The following is a 17,592-nucleotide window of genomic DNA, read 5'->3' on the forward strand; positions in this document are numbered from 1 at the left end:
TGTTGGTTAGTCAAGGTTATTGTGACTTGGTTCATGAATACAAAGTAACAACGATCATCTCCATTCTTGACACTGTTGTGAGTCCTTGCTTCACATTACCTTTTATATTTTGTGATTTTGTTTTTGTAGGCTTATTGCCACTTGTGTTTATTAATACAAAGTAATGATGATTAACCCCTAACCCAACAACCTTCAGTCTCAACGAGTCTGCTGGCTAAAGACGCAAAACCGCCAATTAGAGTGTCCAGCTAAGCTAATCTGTCCGAAGATAAAGTCCATGTAGCTCCACTCTCAGGCACTTGTGCACCTCCTCCGCGTCTTTCCCAGCCATCTCCTGCATTCGGGAGTCTCGAGCGGAGCCAAAAAAGCTTCTTCCTGTCTCTCGCTTTCCGGGAATGTGCCCCTCCAAGCCCCCCGCCATCTCCCCTGTGACGTGGTGGCTATTGTTGAAAAGCCCAGGGCCCCCATTGTCACTACAGTCCAAAGAAAGCCCCCTCCTGCTTCATAAGTAGGAGAGGCCAAACTTTGCTATTCACGCACAAACTTTTAAGTCCTTATGCCCGAGTCATTTTTTTCCATTTGTTTTATTAATTTAATTTTAGAGCTCGAATTGCATGATCTGTTTAACTGTAGGCAATTTTGGCAGCGGTCGTGAGCCCATGTCTCCACGCTGGCTGTCACATTGGATTTTTTCTTCTCCACAATTGAGCACTACACAGTTCTGTCTTTGCATGTTTTCAGCAACTATTATCTTCAAACATGTAGAATGTAGGCGGCACGGTGAAACACAGCATCGACATTTAGCGCTGTTTATTGTTTGAATATTCAAATGTAATCGGATACACCAATACTGCAGCAATATTTTTGAAGGAGAGTGTATGTAACTGTAAATGTTGTTTTCTTTTAAAAATTTTTTTTTTTTTATGGTTGTGTCTCCTCAGGACCCCAAGCATTCTCAACAAGGATCCTCCAGAGAGGAAGCCAAAGAACGACAAATGCGTCTCGCTCAGACACGAGTTTGACCCCACTGGTGAGAAACTCCCGTTGAGTCATTCCTTTCGCCTACAAGTTTTACGGTTCAGAGTGAGACAAGCCATGTTGTACTTTTGTCGAGTTTTTTTTCAGTCAATTAAAAAATAATAAAAAAAAAAAAAAGTTGTTAAGGTGATTCAACTCGCAGTCTTGAGGCCAAACCGTGAGCCGCTCGGCTCACTCGTTTGAAGTCGGAGAACGGCGCTTTGGGGGCCAAGTGTGAATCACAGGGCTTTGGCGACATTGGAAAGGGGGGGAAAAATGCACTTATTCTGTCTGATTTTTTTTATTACATTTTTTATGTTGCTAGCAGTGTTGAGAGAGTAGAGGAAGAGTTGATAAACATCATGTGACTGATTGGAAACAGATGAACTAAAACTTCTGACTGTGCATTTGTCCATTATTATGTTTGTTAAAGTAACATACAGAATGCCCAGGGGCTTAATACAGAACCTTGTGCAACGCCATTTTTGTTTTCCCCCCAAATTCCAAATTGTGCTACTTTAAGGACACTTGAGGTTCGACTGCATATTTTGAACTTTATTACATAGAGTCGATGTTGATTAAAAAAAAAAGGGAACAAACTGCTTTTCAAAAGCCATTTCTGTTCTGGACCCTTGATCCTTCACTTCCTGTGTGAACAATCTTTTCCACCAATGCGGTAAAAGCTTGTGAAATATGAGCACGTTTATCAAACCCCAAACGTTTAGTGGTGCTCGGGATAATTCCACATGTGCTCCACTAGCAGCTTGCCTCATTATCATGATTATAATTAGGATGAGTACCATGCAGTGAGTGAGTCTGATGTGCGTGTGTGTTGTGTGTGTGTGTGCGTGCATGCGCGCGTGTGTTTTAATGGCAGGCCTTGTCCAGCGGTGCGTGATAATCCAGAGAGATGAAAATGGTTTTGGGCTGACAGTGAGTGGAGACAACCCAGTGTTTGTGCAGCTGGTCAAGGAAGGTGAGGATCTCTCGCTTTTGCTCTCTCTCTCACACACACACACGCACAGCTACGACCACAAACACATGGACACACTCAAACACACACACTTGTGCAGAAAAAGACTGTTGTGTGTTTAACGCTTGATAGATGGAGCTGCAATGCGAGCAGGCGTCCAGACTGGAGATAGAATCATTAAGGTGATTTATTTACAATACAATGACATTCAACATATTTTAACCCCTTCCACTTATTCAACCATATTCTGCTCGGGTCCTCTGTCTGTATATGTTGTGTTTTAGGTTAACGGGACCCTAGTAACACATTCAAACCACACGGAAGTTGTAAAGCTGATCAAATGTAAGTACGCGTGTGTTGTTTTACGCGGTAATTCGAGTATTAAAGTATTAAATATATGTGTATTTGCCGCACTTAGCCGGGTCGTACGTAGCGCTCACAGTGTTGGGCAGACCGCCGGGTCTCCCTCAGATCCACCTGGAGGAGCACGAGGAAGACACGGTGGATGAGGAAGAAGGCAACGGCCAACAATCGGTGGAGACCTCGCCAGGCGAGGATCGACGAGGCCGCGCCTCCTGCAGCCCGGAGGTGCTCCCCCACTCCTCCCTCCTTGACGGGGTACTTTTTGGTTTTTGTTTTTCGCTTTGTCTTGCTAGCAAAAATTCACTATGTGGCAGCAGCAAACATCATATTGTGAACTAACCTTTTTTTTTTTTTTTTAAAAAGTCTGCTAGCTATATTTTAACACACAATGAGAAACTTTACAAAACTACTTGTTTTGAGTTATGAATGTGGTCACTAAACAAATAAACTTGACTGTATTTTCTGTTATCTTGGGTGTGTTTTTTGTTTTTTTGCACCCAGGATGGATCCACGGACTCCAGGAACACCAAAGCTGAGGAAGGGGACGGAAGCGCGTCCTCACCGGGGGACGCCGTTAGCGACGGGCTGGGCAGCAACAGCACCTCGGTGGGCTCATTAGCGTGGATTTGTTTTGTTTATCGGCCCGCTACGGGAAGCCATTTGCGCATTTATTCAGTATCCAAGCTTAAGGCCCATGTACTATTATGCTGTTTGTCGTCAACATTAAGACAAATCAGAGCACTAGTAAAATTATTACAAATAATTTCCACTACTCGTACCACTTTTGGCTTACTAGCATGTAAAGTAGCACTAGTAAACTAGTTTGCTCCACTGGTAACACTACTAAGCCCGACTAGTAGGCATGTGTCATACACTAGTAGCTTCCTTATCGAGGATAGTGAATAAAGGCTCCAATGGCTTTATGAAAAGCCATTTAAAAGTACTTATTCGATATCCTTGATGTCCGGCTTAAGTTCCATGTATTAGTCCACTCTTTGTTGTCACTAGTTAGACGCTTCAGCGCACTAGTGGAAAGACTAGGGCACACTAATAGAATCACTGTCTTACTAGTAACAATTTGTCCACTACTGCCTTCCACTACTGTGACATTTCTGCACACTGCATTCATTGACATCTGCATGGTGCAAGTAGTACTAGTGAAGTGTGAGATATTAACTAGTAGAATTTTATAATTTTACTCGTAGTACCAGTAGCACACAGTCGTCAACTAGTGCACACTTTTGCCTCGCTAGCAACATGCAGTTGTCCCACAACTGAGGACAAAGCGCGTACTAGTACATGGACCTAAGACAATTCAGCGCACTAGTCTTACTAGTAGTGTTTTTTTCCACTGCTGCATGACATTTCTGCACACTAGTAGGATAGCTTTGATGTACCAGTAGTACAACTACATGTTACTAACGAGGCAAAACTGTGCCCTAGTTGACATCTGCGCACTAGAAGTAGAACCAGTTGAAGGGCTACATGTTAACAAGTATATTTTTATAATGTCACTAATAGTAGCACGTATTGGTATTTCTGTTGTGGCATACCTAAAGCTCTACAAATATCTGCTGACTACTAGTATCGCATCAGATCAAAACAGGAAGCGTATGCACCCGCTGCTCTTTAGTAACAATGTTCTCATCGCGACCGTCTTTAAATAGCCGGCGAACGCTCCCGCTTTGAAAAATCCCCGGAATTCCCCTTCTAGACTAAACAATCAATTTAGCTTAATTGTTGTGCCGTGTCCCGTCTGTGTTTGGATTAGCTGAGCGGCCGCCGCCTCCCTCAGACTGCGGCGACCGCGCCCGGCGTGCCACCGACGCCCGATGACGCCTCTGACGCTCTTAACACCTGCGTGCACACGTGTATTGAAGTCACAAAATCATTGAACAGTGGTACCTTGACCGACAAGTGCTGCTGTGGGCCACAACACTCGTCCAGACACTCACAGGTGGATTAACCGGCCAACCCGACTCCAGCTCCTGATGTCACTCACTAGGCCGCGCCCCTTAGAGGCGCACATCAAACATACAAATATTACAGTACATACAGTAATTACGCGTCATAAAACAAGGTTATTTCTTTACATTGTTATTTTTGCTTGTCTAACTTTGACTGTACATAACTCAGGACACCAGCACCCAGTGCATTGTGGGTAGCCCACCGTACCCCCTCAACCCACAGATAATCGGCGCAGAAGATGACTACTTTGACTCGCAGCAGGAGCAGGTACTCTGAGAAGTGTTTGTACATGATTTCACTTTTGTGGTACACACAATACATTTTGTTGTTAGATTAACGGGCAGTGCAGCTGCTTCCAGAGCATCGACTTGGTCAAGTGTCGGCCCGCGCACCTCGCCGTTTTCCTCCATCATGTTGTCTCGCAGTTTGACCCCGCTCCCCTGGTATTGACGCAGTGACGGACACTTTTGAGGAAAGGCCCAGTTGATGCCATGCTACTTTTTGTTAATATTTGTTTATGTATTCTTAGCTGTGTTTCCTGTACGCCGACATCCACAAGCAAACCAGCGCCAAAGAAAGCCGCCGCTTCTTCATGGAATTTCACTCCCTCTTTGTTGATCGCACAGCGGTACGTGCATTCTATTTATTTTTATTTTAACTTTATTTCATTTTTTAAAATGGTAATAGCCCATCTTATTTTACTTGTAATTTATTTTATTTTACCCTTGCATCTCATTTTATTTGATATTGTATTCTTAATTTTAAATTTATAAATTGTATTTTTAAAATGTGCTTAATTTGTATTTACATTTTATTAGCTTTATTTTTGTTGTCTTTAAAAATGTAAGCTTTAAATATTTTTTGTATTTTTATTTTTGGGTTTATTTTATCATGTTATGCTTTTATTATATTATTTTTGTGGTATTGGAATTGTATTTTTAAACTGTATAAATAAAAGAAATATATAATTCTTTTGTTTTGTTCTTTGGAATTATGCTTTTATTTTTTTATATATAAATATTTTAAATATTATTATTATTACTGAAATGATCTTTCTGTATGTGCTTGCTTTCTAGAATCTTAAGGTCCCGGTGCCAGATGCAGTCGCAGCTGAGCTCGGTAAAAAAAATAAAAAAAATGCCGCCACTGTTTTGCAGGTGTATTTAATGAACTGTCCAGTGTGTATAATGTATAAGAAGTGACTACAAGTGTGTGTGTGTGTGTCTGTGTGTGTGTTGTGCACAGAGAAGCGCAGACTGGAGTTAATCCCAGAAGAGGTGTGCAAACAGTGCACGCAAACCCTACAGGACTCGCTGATGCCGGACTTGCACAAGAACCTGGACGACTTCAGGTCGGTGTCACGCCTCGTAGAAAGAGGACGTCGCTGCGTTAGCTGCGCGCGTGCGTGCTGATGCGATGTGTGCGTTGCGTGCGGCCGCAGACAGAAGCGCAGCATGGGGCTGACGCTGGCCGAGGACGAGCTCTCCAGGCTGGACGCGGACGTGGGGAAAGAGCCGCTGTGCTGGGAGAGGGAATGCTCGTGTGCCGAACACATTCTCTCCAAGATTGAGGACATCCTGTGAGATGCGCACGCACGCACACACACACACACACACACACACCAACCACAATTACCACCAGAAAAAAAATATGCATAATCCTTTTAACTTTCTGGTTAACTAAAGATTGTGCTTTTTTAAACTTTTGCTTTTGTGGGAAACTGCCAAGGCTAAAGCAAAAGTGTGAAGTGAATTCATTTGTTCCTGAGTCACACTATCACCAAAGTATTTTTGAAAAAATTACTGAATGAAAATATGTAAAAATAAATGTATATTGTTGTAGCAATATTAATACAAAAGATTCATTTTATAATAATAATAACAATGTTGAATAAATTAAATTAAATAATAAACGATTTTTAAAATATTTTATTCATGATGTTTTTTATAATTTATGAAAATACTTAAAAATAACTATTGATTCAAATATTTTACAATCGTAATAATCATAATAGTCATCTTTTGATACAATGTTAAAATACTTTTAAGATTACTAAAACCATTTTAAAAACATTATAAAATATTCCAGAAAATGTTATAAACATTTTTATATTTATGAAAGTAATTTAGAATCGATTTTTTACAAACACTAAATTACTGCATAGTTACCACATTTGAATGCTATCTAGATTCAATTATTTTAGAAATGAATTTATTTAAAATATGAAATATTTGTTAATTGAGGCAAATATTTTAAACTCATTAATACTTGTAATCATCTTTAGATAAAATTATTTTTTTTTAAGTTGTCATATTCTGATGATAATGATGTTCACGGCGAGTTGCCTCTTGCAGATTAACGTCTCAGCCCACCGAGGAGGAAAAATGGTACGACGTTTCCCACACTTGTGTATTTGTGTATGGACGTGTGTCTCTTTGTGAATGAGTGTGTGCGCTTTGTGCGTTTGTCGCAGCCAAACGATGCAGTACGTCATCCTCACCTACATGAAGCACCTCGGTGTGAAAGTCAAGGAGCCTCGCGGCCTGGAACAGAAACGAGCGCGTATCAACTTCCTGCCCAAGATTAAGGCGCGCGCACGATCCTCCGAGACCTGCTACGCACTACACAAGTGTCACCCAAAATGTGTGATTATTTTTCATTTGTTTTTGTCTTTTATGAGCAGAAGAGCATCAAGCCCGACAAGGAAGGCGAGGAGAAGGTGAAAAAGCCTCGTTTTCCCAACATACTCGTCCCGCAACGTCGTCTGAGCAGAGTGGATTCCACTTCAGGTGAGGAGCGAAAATCGGGCAGCATTGGATCCTTTCAGGGTTAGGGTTTTTGCATCTAAAGTTGTTTGTCCATTTTTTTGGCTTATCGAACACAAGTTAGTTAAATGTGGAACTAGCATATGTTTTTAACAGTACTTGAGCTCTAAACACGTGCCTAAATGACGTTTCATGTAAAATAGCAAACCGAGCGCTGTAGGTGGCAGCAATGCACAATACAAACGGCTATTATTATTATTATTATTATGATTTTAGTTATTTTTATTATTTTTCGAACATGATGTGGAATCAGATTCCACTCCATAATTAAAAAAAAACTATTTTATAAAAAGAATTATATTTCTAAAGTTCATATTTATACATTTTTAATAGACTAATTGACTTTTAAATACATAGGCATTTTTTATCTTAACTGTATTTTTTTTGTTTAGTTTTACTTGTCATATATTCTATCATTTCTTTGTCGTTATATTATTCACAGTTAAAAACGATTACTGTGTATTATATAATCTGTAAACTATGACATTATGTTAGATCCTTTTAAGTAAACGTCTATTCATAGTTCATTCATTCATATTTTGGTGAATGTGCTGTGTATGTATACAATATTTTTAAAGTGTATTGATCAACATTACACAACAATTCCACATTTGGGGGAAATTGTTACACATTATTCCAAATATTTTAAAATGTTTTTTATAGGAAATATTACCACGAGTATTTGTGATAGCATGTTTTGTATTGTAATGTGTGTTGGCAGTGGGCAAGGCCGTGGAGGTGAACAAGCAGCGTTCCCCAAAGCTCCTCCCGCAGGCGGCTTTCGGCATCCCCGATCCGCCTGATTCGTCCCCCTCAAACTCCGGAAGGATCCGCGGAAATCACCTCAGCGAGGGTTCCGACGTTTTGAGCGCCTCGTCCACGCACAGCTCGCCCACCGCGTTGGCCTCGGACACCAGCGGGCAAGACTCGGACACCAGTAAGGAACATCGAGAGACGTTCTGGATCCTCGACGATGACGACCCCCCCTCATTTTCCGACTCTCCCCCCCACCCCCAGATGTCTCTCCGTTCTGCATCCAGCCCCGACTGAGCGAAGTTTTGGCGTGCGGCGACAACCAAGATGGCATCTGCAGCCCCACCAGTACGCAGTTTGACTTCAGCCCTTCCAACCTGGAGCACTTACAGGAGGAGGGAGACCACGACGCCTTCAGGTAGAAATGCACCAGACAGCGGTGGTGCCTTGAGATACGAGTGACCCGACTTTTTCCGAGATACGAGATACATCGTTTTTGCTTTGACTTGCGAGCAAAACATCTTTGATACGAGCGCCGTATGGTGGCAGCGAACTCAACTCCGTCTCAAGTTTAGCTTAATGCTAACAAACAATGTATCCTAATTCCCATTAGGCTGTTTATGGTGTTTCACATTATAAATTAGCATTAAACTAGCAGACTTGTTGGTGCTGAAATACACAATAATTGAAATAAATAATTAATTTACATTTTTTAATTGGCCAAAACTCGGTATTGATGCAATTACTCTGCAATAAGTCGTTTCACATTTTAGATGCACGTCTATTCATGTTTTTATTGGTGAGTATATGAAGTTTTAAGAGTTATTCATGATTCTGCTAGCCTAATGCTAACATGTATTGCCAAACACCAGACAGGCCAATGGAAATGACCACCGACGTTATGGTAATTCGAAACCTTCAAACGATTTAATTGCATTTTGCGTGTGAATGATTGTAGTCATAAGAGCGTTGTCATGTTCGTAGGATGGAGGTGCAGTGCGCGGCGAGCGCGGCGGACGTCCCGAGCGAGGACGAGCAGGCGTGCGAGGCGGCGGGCGAGGACGACCCGCTCAACTGGCAGAGCCTGGTGAGCCGCGATGTACTGTCCACACTCACGCCGCAGGAGATCAAGAGACAGGAAGTCATCAACGGTGAGGCATCCATGTATTGGCTCGCGTATTGCCGTTTGAAGCTGCATCGTGACACGTAACGGACGATATATGATATGATATGCCGCCGTATTGACGTTAGTCTTAATTGAAATTTCCTTCTGAAGAGTTGTTCTACACGGAGCGGGCCCACTTGCGCATGCTGAAGGTTCTGGACGGCGTGTTCTACCAGCGGCTCAGCAGGGACGCCATTTTACCTCCGGACGACGTTAAGAGCATCTTCACCAACCTGGAGGACATCATTCAGCTGCACGGTGACTCTCAACACACTCCAGACTCGTTGTAGGGGACGGCTGGACAAACCTTTGTCTGTAGTTGGAGTTGAAATGTAAAATACTTTTGTTTTCATGCTTATTTTGAATTGTAGTAATTTAGAATTCATTTGATCGATAATTAAGAAAATGTTATTTTACGAAAATATTTTAGAATTTACAGTAAATACATTTTTTTTTAATGAGAAAATTGAATACAAATCAAAATGTATACTTTTATTCACATTTTTTGGGGAAACAAATGCTAAATGAATGCAACAATTAACATAGAGTCTTCTAAAAATAAAATCATTTGTGCTCCTTTAAATGTTTTATTATCTATAACTAACTTCATTATAACACGCAAGGTACATGTACTGTATGTTAAAAAGTTAAATCTTTCCCCAGTTTCCTTCACGGAGCAAATGGCGGCGATCAGGAAGAGGAGCGAGACGTCTGTCATCGGTCATATCGGAGAGGATCTCTTGGCCTGGGTAAATGAGAGCTAACGTGCAGTAGCGTGGAGACGTCCAAAAATAGATACGAAAAATCGGACAAATATAAAATTGCTATATCGTAGGAGACAACGATACGATGCATCCCGATATTTATATTTGATGCCGTATCGTGACAGAAAATGTTACGTCGCAATTCATTGAGTGTGTGTGTGTGTGTGTGTGTGTAAATTGCAGTTCAGCGGTGAGGAAGAGGAGAAGATAAGACGTGCGGTGGCAACTTTTTGCAGCAACCAGCCGTCTGCGTTGGAGCTCATCAAGAGCAAGAAGAAGAAGGACCAGAGATTCACCTTGTTCATGCAGGTCAGAGGCGCCTCCGCTAACAACACATGATGACTTTTCCACGCGTCGCGCGTGAAAGTGTTGGCTTTTTTGGTTTGTTTTTGTCCAGGCGGCCGAGAGCAACCGCCTGTGTCGTCGTCTGCAGTTGAAGGACATCATTCCCGTGGAAATGCAGCGAGCCACCAAGTACCCGCTTCTCTTGGAGAAGATTGCCAAGTACACAGGTAGTCTTTTGGAAGCTTTACGGTGTAGTCTTTTCACATGTGCGACTTTTGGAGAATTTATGGTAATCAACATGCGCAACTATTAAGCAAATTTGCAGTAATTTTATTTTCGCCTGTACAACTTTTAAGGGGATCGATATATATGCACAATTTGAGATGTCATTTTCACTTTTGGGGGCATTTACAGTAGTCTAACTTGTAACTTTTGGAGGATTTGAACCCATCCAAATTTTAACACACATCTATTCCAACTTTTTGGGGGGATTAATCACACTCATTTTTCCTTGTGCAACTTTTGGGAATTTCTGCAGAGGACGATGATGAAGCGGACAAGGTGAAAAAAGCCGGGGAATGCTGCAGGCAAATCCTCAACCACGTCAACCAGGCGGTCAAAGAGGCTGAGAACAAGCAGGTAGGAAGTACACACTTTTATCTTTTACTGCCAAATATTAAGTTATGCGTAAACATGCACACTCTTCCAACAACAACAACAACAACAGAGGCTGGTGGACTACCAGAGAAGGTTGGACATCTCGTCGCTAAAACCCAACGAGAACCCGCTGATCCTGGAGCTGCGCGTAGGAAAAGCGCTCGGAAATAACACGCTGTCAAAGTGTGTATTTCTATGACTGATAAAATGGTGATCCTCCTCTAGAATCTGGACCTGACCAAGCGGAAGATGGTCCACGAGGGACCGCTCTCATGGAAAGTCAACAAAGACAAGAGAATTGGTACGGGGAGATTTAGTTGTACAGACACCTGGATTGAATTCATTTCTTTCCTGAAAGGTCTCGAAAAGTGAAGTGCACATCATTGTAAAAATGTTTGAAAAAAATCATCTAAATTAATAAAAGGAAAAAAATAGGACTAAACAAGTCATTGTTAAACTAAAACATAATTGTAGACACAAATTCATTATAAAAAACTAAATTACTGGAAAAAGTGTAAAAAACTGCTTTTATTATAAAAACAAAAATAAAATTACAACAACCTTTCTATATGATTAGAAAAATCCTAAAAAGATAATTCAAATTGATTTATAAAAACATTTCTTTCAATATAATTTTAAAAATAATCCTAAAAGCAAAAGAAACATTAAAAAAAAGCTTTCATGTAAAACAAAAAAATACACTCAAATCTTCCAATGTAATAAAAAAAAGTTCTTGTATGTTTTTCAATCAAATTATTCAATTATTTGTTAGTCCTCAATTCATCTCACTCACTCACTTGTTAGTTATATTTCTGAATATGCGTACTTTATCATATTATTTTGTTTCTTAATATGCTTAACATCTGATTTACTTTTTGTATTGGAAAAACAAATCTGAATTTGCTAAGCTTAGAGAAACATGTCTACTTTGCCTATAGAGGCCACACGATGGCGGCAAAGCTCTATTAGTCAGGGCTATGTCCCCCTCGCTGGTTCCTTGACACCAAAATGGCGCCAAAGCAAATTTGTTTCATTAGACACGGCTTTGGCCTGAGCACATAAACAGCGACTGCAAAAAGTGAAGCGTTGTGAATATTTTCTGGATGCACTCACATCGCTTCACTTTGAGACTTTTGGAATTTGCGCAGATCTATACACGCTGCTGCTGGAGGATATCCTGGTGCTGCTGCAGAAGCAGGACGAGCGTCTGCTGCTCAAGTTCCACAGCAAGAACGTGGCGACAAGCGCCGCCGACTCCAAGCTCAGCTTCAGCCCCGTCATCAGACTCGGCACCGTGCTCGTCCGACCCGTCGCCACCAGTAATCGCCCAACATATTTATTTACCCGCCTATTATGCACATTTTTCTTTTTTGGAACCAATGTGCTCGCTGATTCTATTGCTGAGCCTCAAGTGAAGGTGTGGAATAGCCGAACCACCAAATAGTCGTTTATGTAACATGGGTTCATGAGTGCGTACATGCTAGATGCTACATGATCCTCTCGCTTTTAAGCGGTTAAGATGTATTGGTGTCCGCTCTCTGTGTCCTAAAGACAAAAAGTCCTTCTTCGTGCTCTCCATGTCGGAAAACGGCGCGCAGATCTACGAGCTGACGGCTCAGAGCGTGTCCGACCAGAGGACGTAAGTTCTGCCCGCCGCGTCGCCGTAACGACCGCCTCGTCCCGCTTCATTCCGCTTTCGTTGCCCACAGGTGGCAGTGTCTGATCACACAATGCGCAGACGCGATCAAGGCCAATTCTCACAGCAGCGACACGCCTACGACGCCAACCCAGTGAGTAGGACAACGCTTTTAAAAAAGTCTTTTTTTTAAGGTTGGTGGGGATTTTGTGTGTGTATTTAGAATGAGTCTGTATGTTTCATTTTTTATGTTTTTCTCCCCGCCAGAGGTGAGCAGGACGCGATTGAGATCATAAACTGTGAGATGGACAAGCCCAGCAAAGACGGCAACGACACTTCAGGTAGCTGACTGAATTTACATTACATTACGTGACTTTCATACAACACATTGGACATTCTTTTTAAATCACGACGGCACAGACCTCCGCCAAGGCTTAAACACCTGAATGATCGAGCGTCATTAAAATAAAACACGAACCCTTCTTTTCAGAATCATCTGACATGCCGGCTACCCCCACAACAAACCCGTTTAACGGCAGCAAGTCGGAGGACGAGGAGGAGGCCGACGAGGAAGCGGAGGAGGAGCGGGAGGAGGGCGCGGCATCTGTAGCAGAAAGACAGGAAGAAGAGGAAGAGGAGCGAGAGGTGGATGAGGAAGAGCTGGAGGCCTTTCTGGACGCTCACCTGGGGGAGGACGAGGACGAGGAGGCAGAGGCGTCGTCCTCGTCTTTGGGCTCACCGTCCTCGTCCTCCAAAGCCGAAGAAGCTCTCAGGACGCGTAAGTTGACAACGTTTGCACCAGAAACGCAACTTTAGGACCGTCACTCACGAGTAACTTTCACGAACTCGTGCTTTTGATGGGACGTAACGTTCACGAACACTATCAATTTGTGATTGCTACTAATGTTCTTCTTATTGTTTTGCTATCATTTTTGGAGTGGATGCAAGATTAAAAGAACTCCCGAGAAATGTGTTGTTTTGGATGTGAAGTGTTATGCAAGAAGGCTTCCAAATGGGTTTTTGAGTGCTGGGGGCTCTCTTTGTTGTGCTAGTGGTGATGCTGAAGCAGCTCCTCTTCAACCACATGATGAAGGACGACTCAGAAGACGACGAGAAGAAAAAGAAGACGCCCCCGTGTCAGCCCGCTTCCTCGCCCGACGGGGGACCTTCCGCTGTTTGCGTTGATGGCGGCTCGTGCCAAAGCTTCCGAAAAGGCGACACCCCGACCGAACCCAACGGTAAGGCTTTCGTCGATCATTTTCTTCAGGACTTTAACACATTCCAAAGTCAGCAGTTGCTAAATGCAACCGTGAAAATGTGTCTGTTCGGGAAAAATGGAATGTTCAAGAAAACTACTACATGGTGTTTTGGATTAGGTAACATTTAATAATGCTATAAATTTGGGGTTTAAATGTGAAGTAACATTCCTGAAAATATGTTTATCTGACTGCATTGTTTTTTGAAGTGGAATTAGAGAAAAGTACTAATTAGTGTTTTTTTTACGTGAAGTAACATTCAGGAAAACTACTAGTTTATATTTTTGAAGTGGGTAATGTTGATTTTTTTCAATGTAAAGTGCCATTGAAAAACTACAAATATGTTGATTTAAACGCAAAGTAACGTTCGGGAGCACTACAAATTTGATTTGGACGTAATGTAACGTTGAAGAGAAGTACTAGTTTGACAAAACAAGTCTAAGATGAGTCGAGCCAAGAAGCCGTAGCTGGAAAAGGAAGGTACGGTAGCTATTTTTGCTTCGGACAACTTTTAAGCTTGAATGTGCTTGTTTTTGTTGCACACTGCGTGTACTGTACCGCAGACGCTCTCAATCCGGGCGGAGGTTGCGAGGTGGGCGAGGCGGAGGACGGCGACGGCACGGACGCGATGGACATGAGTAAGCTCCTGTCGTCGGAGAACGGCGGCCGACCCAACCTCAGCAGACGCCTCATGACGCACCTGCGCCTCCTGCAGGCTGACCTGCAGTACCTCAAGGTATATGATTAGGTACCGTTGGATTTAGACAACACCACCACCAAATTGTTTTTGTCCACGTGTACGTTGAACTGTTTGGGACTTCCAGAACAGAAAAAATTTGTTTTGGACGAAGAAAGTAAAATTTGTGATTTGGACATGAGGTTCAAGAACATGACAAATTAGTGATTTTTATGGAATTTAGGCTAAAAAAAACATTACAAAAAATGTGTTTTGGACACTTAGAGGTCCATCTCACTTGACTATATTTGACTAATGTAATCCCACTTAATATATAAAGCATTAAGTGGACATTTGTGGTGATAGTAATAATTTAGCCATGCAGACGGTTCATTTGTGACACGTCAATGCCCTGACCTCATCTTTTGTAGACGTCTCCATGAAAGCTAATCCTAACCCCCCCACAAACATTCCTACCTGCTCCTGCATCACTCCTCGATGGAATTTCTGGTGGGAGGAGCTAGCATGTAAACAGGAGCTCGGACCTAGGACGTTCCAATATAGAAATGAGATGCACCCTTAGTTTGTGCATTGGATGTGAAGTAGCATTAAAGAACACTACAAACTTTTATTTTGGATGTTAACGAACGCTGCAAATGTTGCGTCGTCCTTCCAGGAAGTGGAGCTGAAGTACAAAGAGCTGCACGGGACGCCGACTGACACGCCAACAGACTCTGACAACGGTGCGTTTCACTTGACATCATTTTAGACATTTTTCATCTTTAACACTTTTTGAACGCTTTTCAGACGGGCTTCATTGAAGACACCCTTGCTGTTTTTCTACCACTTTTTGGGTCCTGAATGCAATATTTTTTTCCTCTCTCACTGCTGTCAAGCCACCGAACACTGAAGTCACGTGATATTATTCATTATGGACAATACCACTGCAGTTCTTTATATTTTTATTTTTTACACTGGACACTCGCCAAGTACAAAACCTCGTGTATGCGACTCCATGCTAAATGCTTCTCTAGCTTTGGGTACATTATTATTATTATTAAAAATAAAACATTCACAGGCTGTAAGACTGCATGTGACAACTTGTAGCTTTTTTCACCCTTTAAAGAAATTTTGATTATATTAAAAAAAAATTTTTTTTATGTAAACCTTTAAACGAAATCGTTGTTAAAAGTCTTGTAAATTAACTTAAGATGAGAATTTTTCTATCAGGTATTCATGTTGTAACACGCAAAAAGAAGCTAATGTACTCACGCAGTATTAATCATCTTTTAGTTGTTGTTTTTTAACAATGTTGTATTTATTTTTCTGTGTGCAATGTACATCGTCTCCTGTTAAATAAAAAGACAAGGATATCGTTTTTGTGTCTGATTCCTAAGTAATGAACATTTAAAGTGTAATAATAAAAAAAAACATGATTCCCCTCCAAGATTAGTTAGAATTATATGAGAAAAAAGTCCTTTTGTTTTTTGTGGGAAATGACTCGGGGGGGGGAGTTGAAATATTACACGAATTTTTTTTCATTTTAGAGAAAGAAAAACCATGAATTAAGTCAATAGAATACATTAATTTATTAGTTTTTTTTTTGTTTTTTTAGAAAAAGTAATTCGAAGAATAGTAATATCAGTAGATATTTTTGGGGGAAATTCCAGGAATGTATGAATGATTTTACAAGGTAAGAAATTAGAGAAATTACAAGGCTAAAATGGTAATATAAGATTTTCAAAGAAAAAGTTGTATTTCAAACTAACTCAACTTTATTTCTAAACAAACTATGCTGTGTACTTTGTGGTGACGGCCTTGTAACTCCTACGGTTCTTTAGAGAACACCATTAAACAAAAGCTAAGACTTTTCTGTTGGTCAAATATACCGTATTTTCACGACCATAAGGCGCACCTAAAAGTCTTATTTTCTCCAAAATGGACGGGGCGCCTTATAATGTGGCGCGCCTTATTTGTGCAGAACTCAGTTTTGCTCCTGCTGCATGTTTTAGCGTGCATGCATGGATGCTACCGTATAAGTTAAGCTAGCCTATGTTTTACCATGCCTTCGCCCAATAATACGGTGCGCCTTATGTATGTGTTAAATACAGAAATAGACCCCGTAACTGAGACTGCGCCTTTTAATACGGTAATTAGATGTGTACCTAATGGAGAATGAAAGACATTTGTAATTAAGGAAATAATACATGACAAAAATGTTGTCATCCTTCAAAAATAAAAAATCTGCATTCCTCCTTTTTTCCTTTAATTAAATTGTTTAACTAAATCACTCAGTCGAGTTTATTTATTCAGAAGCAGTGACTCTGGAGAATTGTCAATGGATTGAAGATTATGTTTCATAGGCTGTGGTCTCAAATTAATTTGAAAAACAATAGTGCACACTGCTTTATCACAGAGCCGCCACAACAGATGACATTTTAATGCTGCCACTAGAATAAACACGTTCAGTAGTATTAAAATTATATTCACACGTAGCTACTAATGCACATTGATCCATGGCTTTTTAAAAACAATTTTTTTTTTTTTAAATCACCGCTTAGCCTCATTAGTACCAAAACGAAAGGTTCGGATAAGTATCATAAACCGTCCCACCCCTAGTTATGCTACTTAGTTGTACTGAAACATTCACAATCACATCATTCTTACTTTGAATCACCCCAAACAGGGCTTAAATGCTATTTAATGTTTCACCAGCTAGCTAAACTGTTCAATTAGCTTACCTGTTTTTGTGAGTTTTGTAGAGACGGACGAAGTTCGACGTCGTTGTTGTTGTTGTTGTTGTGTCTTTAATGCGCGAGCTGTAAACAAAGCAGGTGGCCATTCTCTTTTTAAAGATGACATAATCCTTGAATCCGCATTATATTTGGAGCTCCTTCCATCGTTGTTCATGGAGGTGCCTACGTCACACTGGCAAGTGCGTCACAATGCAAACTGTGTTGCCAGGTTGACGCGATTGCTGCCCCAAAAAACAACGTTTCCTTCCTTGCTTCAAAAACAAAACAAAAAAAAGACTTGACTTGTCTAGTCATGCTGTTCAAGTCCAAGTCAAGTCTCTTGGCTACCACGTCTCAAGTATTTAGCAAGTAAGTCATTAAAACTGGCAACTCGTGTCTTGACTCGAGTCCCCCCATTTCTGCATATAAACATTCAGAAATTAGTCAAAGTACAAGAAATTTACTTTGGGAAAGTCGAAATCTGTGGGGGAAGTGCTGTTATGACAGCAGTAGTACTAT

At 41.2% G+C, this 17,592-nt stretch overlaps 1 protein-coding gene and 1 long non-coding RNA gene across 4 annotated transcripts in view; one reads left to right on the forward strand and one right to left on the reverse strand.

The window, feature by feature from the left end:
* LOC133466874 (rho guanine nucleotide exchange factor 12-like) overlaps positions 1 to 15,716 on the forward strand; it is a 27,193-nt gene extending 11,477 nt beyond the window's left edge. For 2 of the 3 annotated variants that reach the window (XM_061751014.1, XM_061751012.1), the window contains 34 exons: positions 942 to 1,030; positions 1,895 to 1,993; positions 2,123 to 2,172; positions 2,275 to 2,332; positions 2,409 to 2,608; positions 2,855 to 2,959; positions 4,490 to 4,588; positions 4,654 to 4,764; positions 4,851 to 4,949; positions 5,398 to 5,440; positions 5,567 to 5,672; positions 5,763 to 5,900; positions 6,676 to 6,708; positions 6,795 to 6,909; positions 7,005 to 7,110; positions 7,868 to 8,083; positions 8,164 to 8,317; positions 8,884 to 9,050; positions 9,176 to 9,322; positions 9,728 to 9,813; positions 10,012 to 10,137; positions 10,226 to 10,340; positions 10,652 to 10,752; positions 10,841 to 10,918; positions 10,996 to 11,071; positions 11,919 to 12,089; positions 12,322 to 12,409; positions 12,480 to 12,560; positions 12,674 to 12,747; positions 12,897 to 13,184; positions 13,459 to 13,644; positions 14,226 to 14,398; positions 15,015 to 15,081; positions 15,146 to 15,716. In XM_061751014.1, coding sequence (XP_061606998.1) covers positions 2,134 to 2,172; positions 2,275 to 2,332; positions 2,409 to 2,608; positions 2,855 to 2,959; positions 4,490 to 4,588; positions 4,654 to 4,764; positions 4,851 to 4,949; positions 5,398 to 5,440; positions 5,567 to 5,672; positions 5,763 to 5,900; positions 6,676 to 6,708; positions 6,795 to 6,909; positions 7,005 to 7,110; positions 7,868 to 8,083; positions 8,164 to 8,317; positions 8,884 to 9,050; positions 9,176 to 9,322; positions 9,728 to 9,813; positions 10,012 to 10,137; positions 10,226 to 10,340; positions 10,652 to 10,752; positions 10,841 to 10,918; positions 10,996 to 11,071; positions 11,919 to 12,089; positions 12,322 to 12,409; positions 12,480 to 12,560; positions 12,674 to 12,747; positions 12,897 to 13,184; positions 13,459 to 13,644; positions 14,226 to 14,398; positions 15,015 to 15,081; positions 15,146 to 15,159 — 3,660 coding nt within the window. In that variant the 5' untranslated portion in view covers positions 942 to 1,030; positions 1,895 to 1,993; positions 2,123 to 2,133 and the 3' untranslated portion in view covers positions 15,160 to 15,716. Of the gene's footprint in view, positions 1 to 941; positions 1,031 to 1,894; positions 1,994 to 2,122; positions 2,173 to 2,274; positions 2,333 to 2,408; positions 2,609 to 2,854; positions 2,960 to 4,489; positions 4,589 to 4,653; positions 4,765 to 4,850; positions 4,950 to 5,397; positions 5,441 to 5,566; positions 5,673 to 5,762; positions 5,901 to 6,675; positions 6,709 to 6,794; positions 6,910 to 7,004; positions 7,111 to 7,867; positions 8,084 to 8,163; positions 8,318 to 8,883; positions 9,051 to 9,175; positions 9,323 to 9,727; positions 9,814 to 10,011; positions 10,138 to 10,225; positions 10,341 to 10,651; positions 10,753 to 10,840; positions 10,919 to 10,995; positions 11,072 to 11,918; positions 12,090 to 12,321; positions 12,410 to 12,479; positions 12,561 to 12,673; positions 12,748 to 12,896; positions 13,185 to 13,458; positions 13,645 to 14,225; positions 14,399 to 15,014; positions 15,082 to 15,145 lie in introns of those variants that run through there. The other variant, XM_061751015.1, reaches the window with a different exon arrangement.
* On the reverse strand, positions 12,188 to 17,512 carry LOC133466878 (uncharacterized). The gene is made up of 2 exons (XR_009785061.1): positions 17,080 to 17,512; positions 12,188 to 13,010 (listed from the first exon to the last, which is right to left on the reverse strand). It is a non-coding gene; the product is annotated as an uncharacterized LOC133466878 (long non-coding RNA).
* Between the last annotated feature and the right edge of the window lie 80 nt (positions 17,513 to 17,592).

The sequence above is a fragment of the Phyllopteryx taeniolatus genome, chromosome 17, assembly GCF_024500385.1.
Source record: "Phyllopteryx taeniolatus isolate TA_2022b chromosome 17, UOR_Ptae_1.2, whole genome shotgun sequence".
Classification (NCBI taxonomy): Eukaryota; Metazoa; Chordata; class Actinopteri; order Syngnathiformes; family Syngnathidae; genus Phyllopteryx; species Phyllopteryx taeniolatus.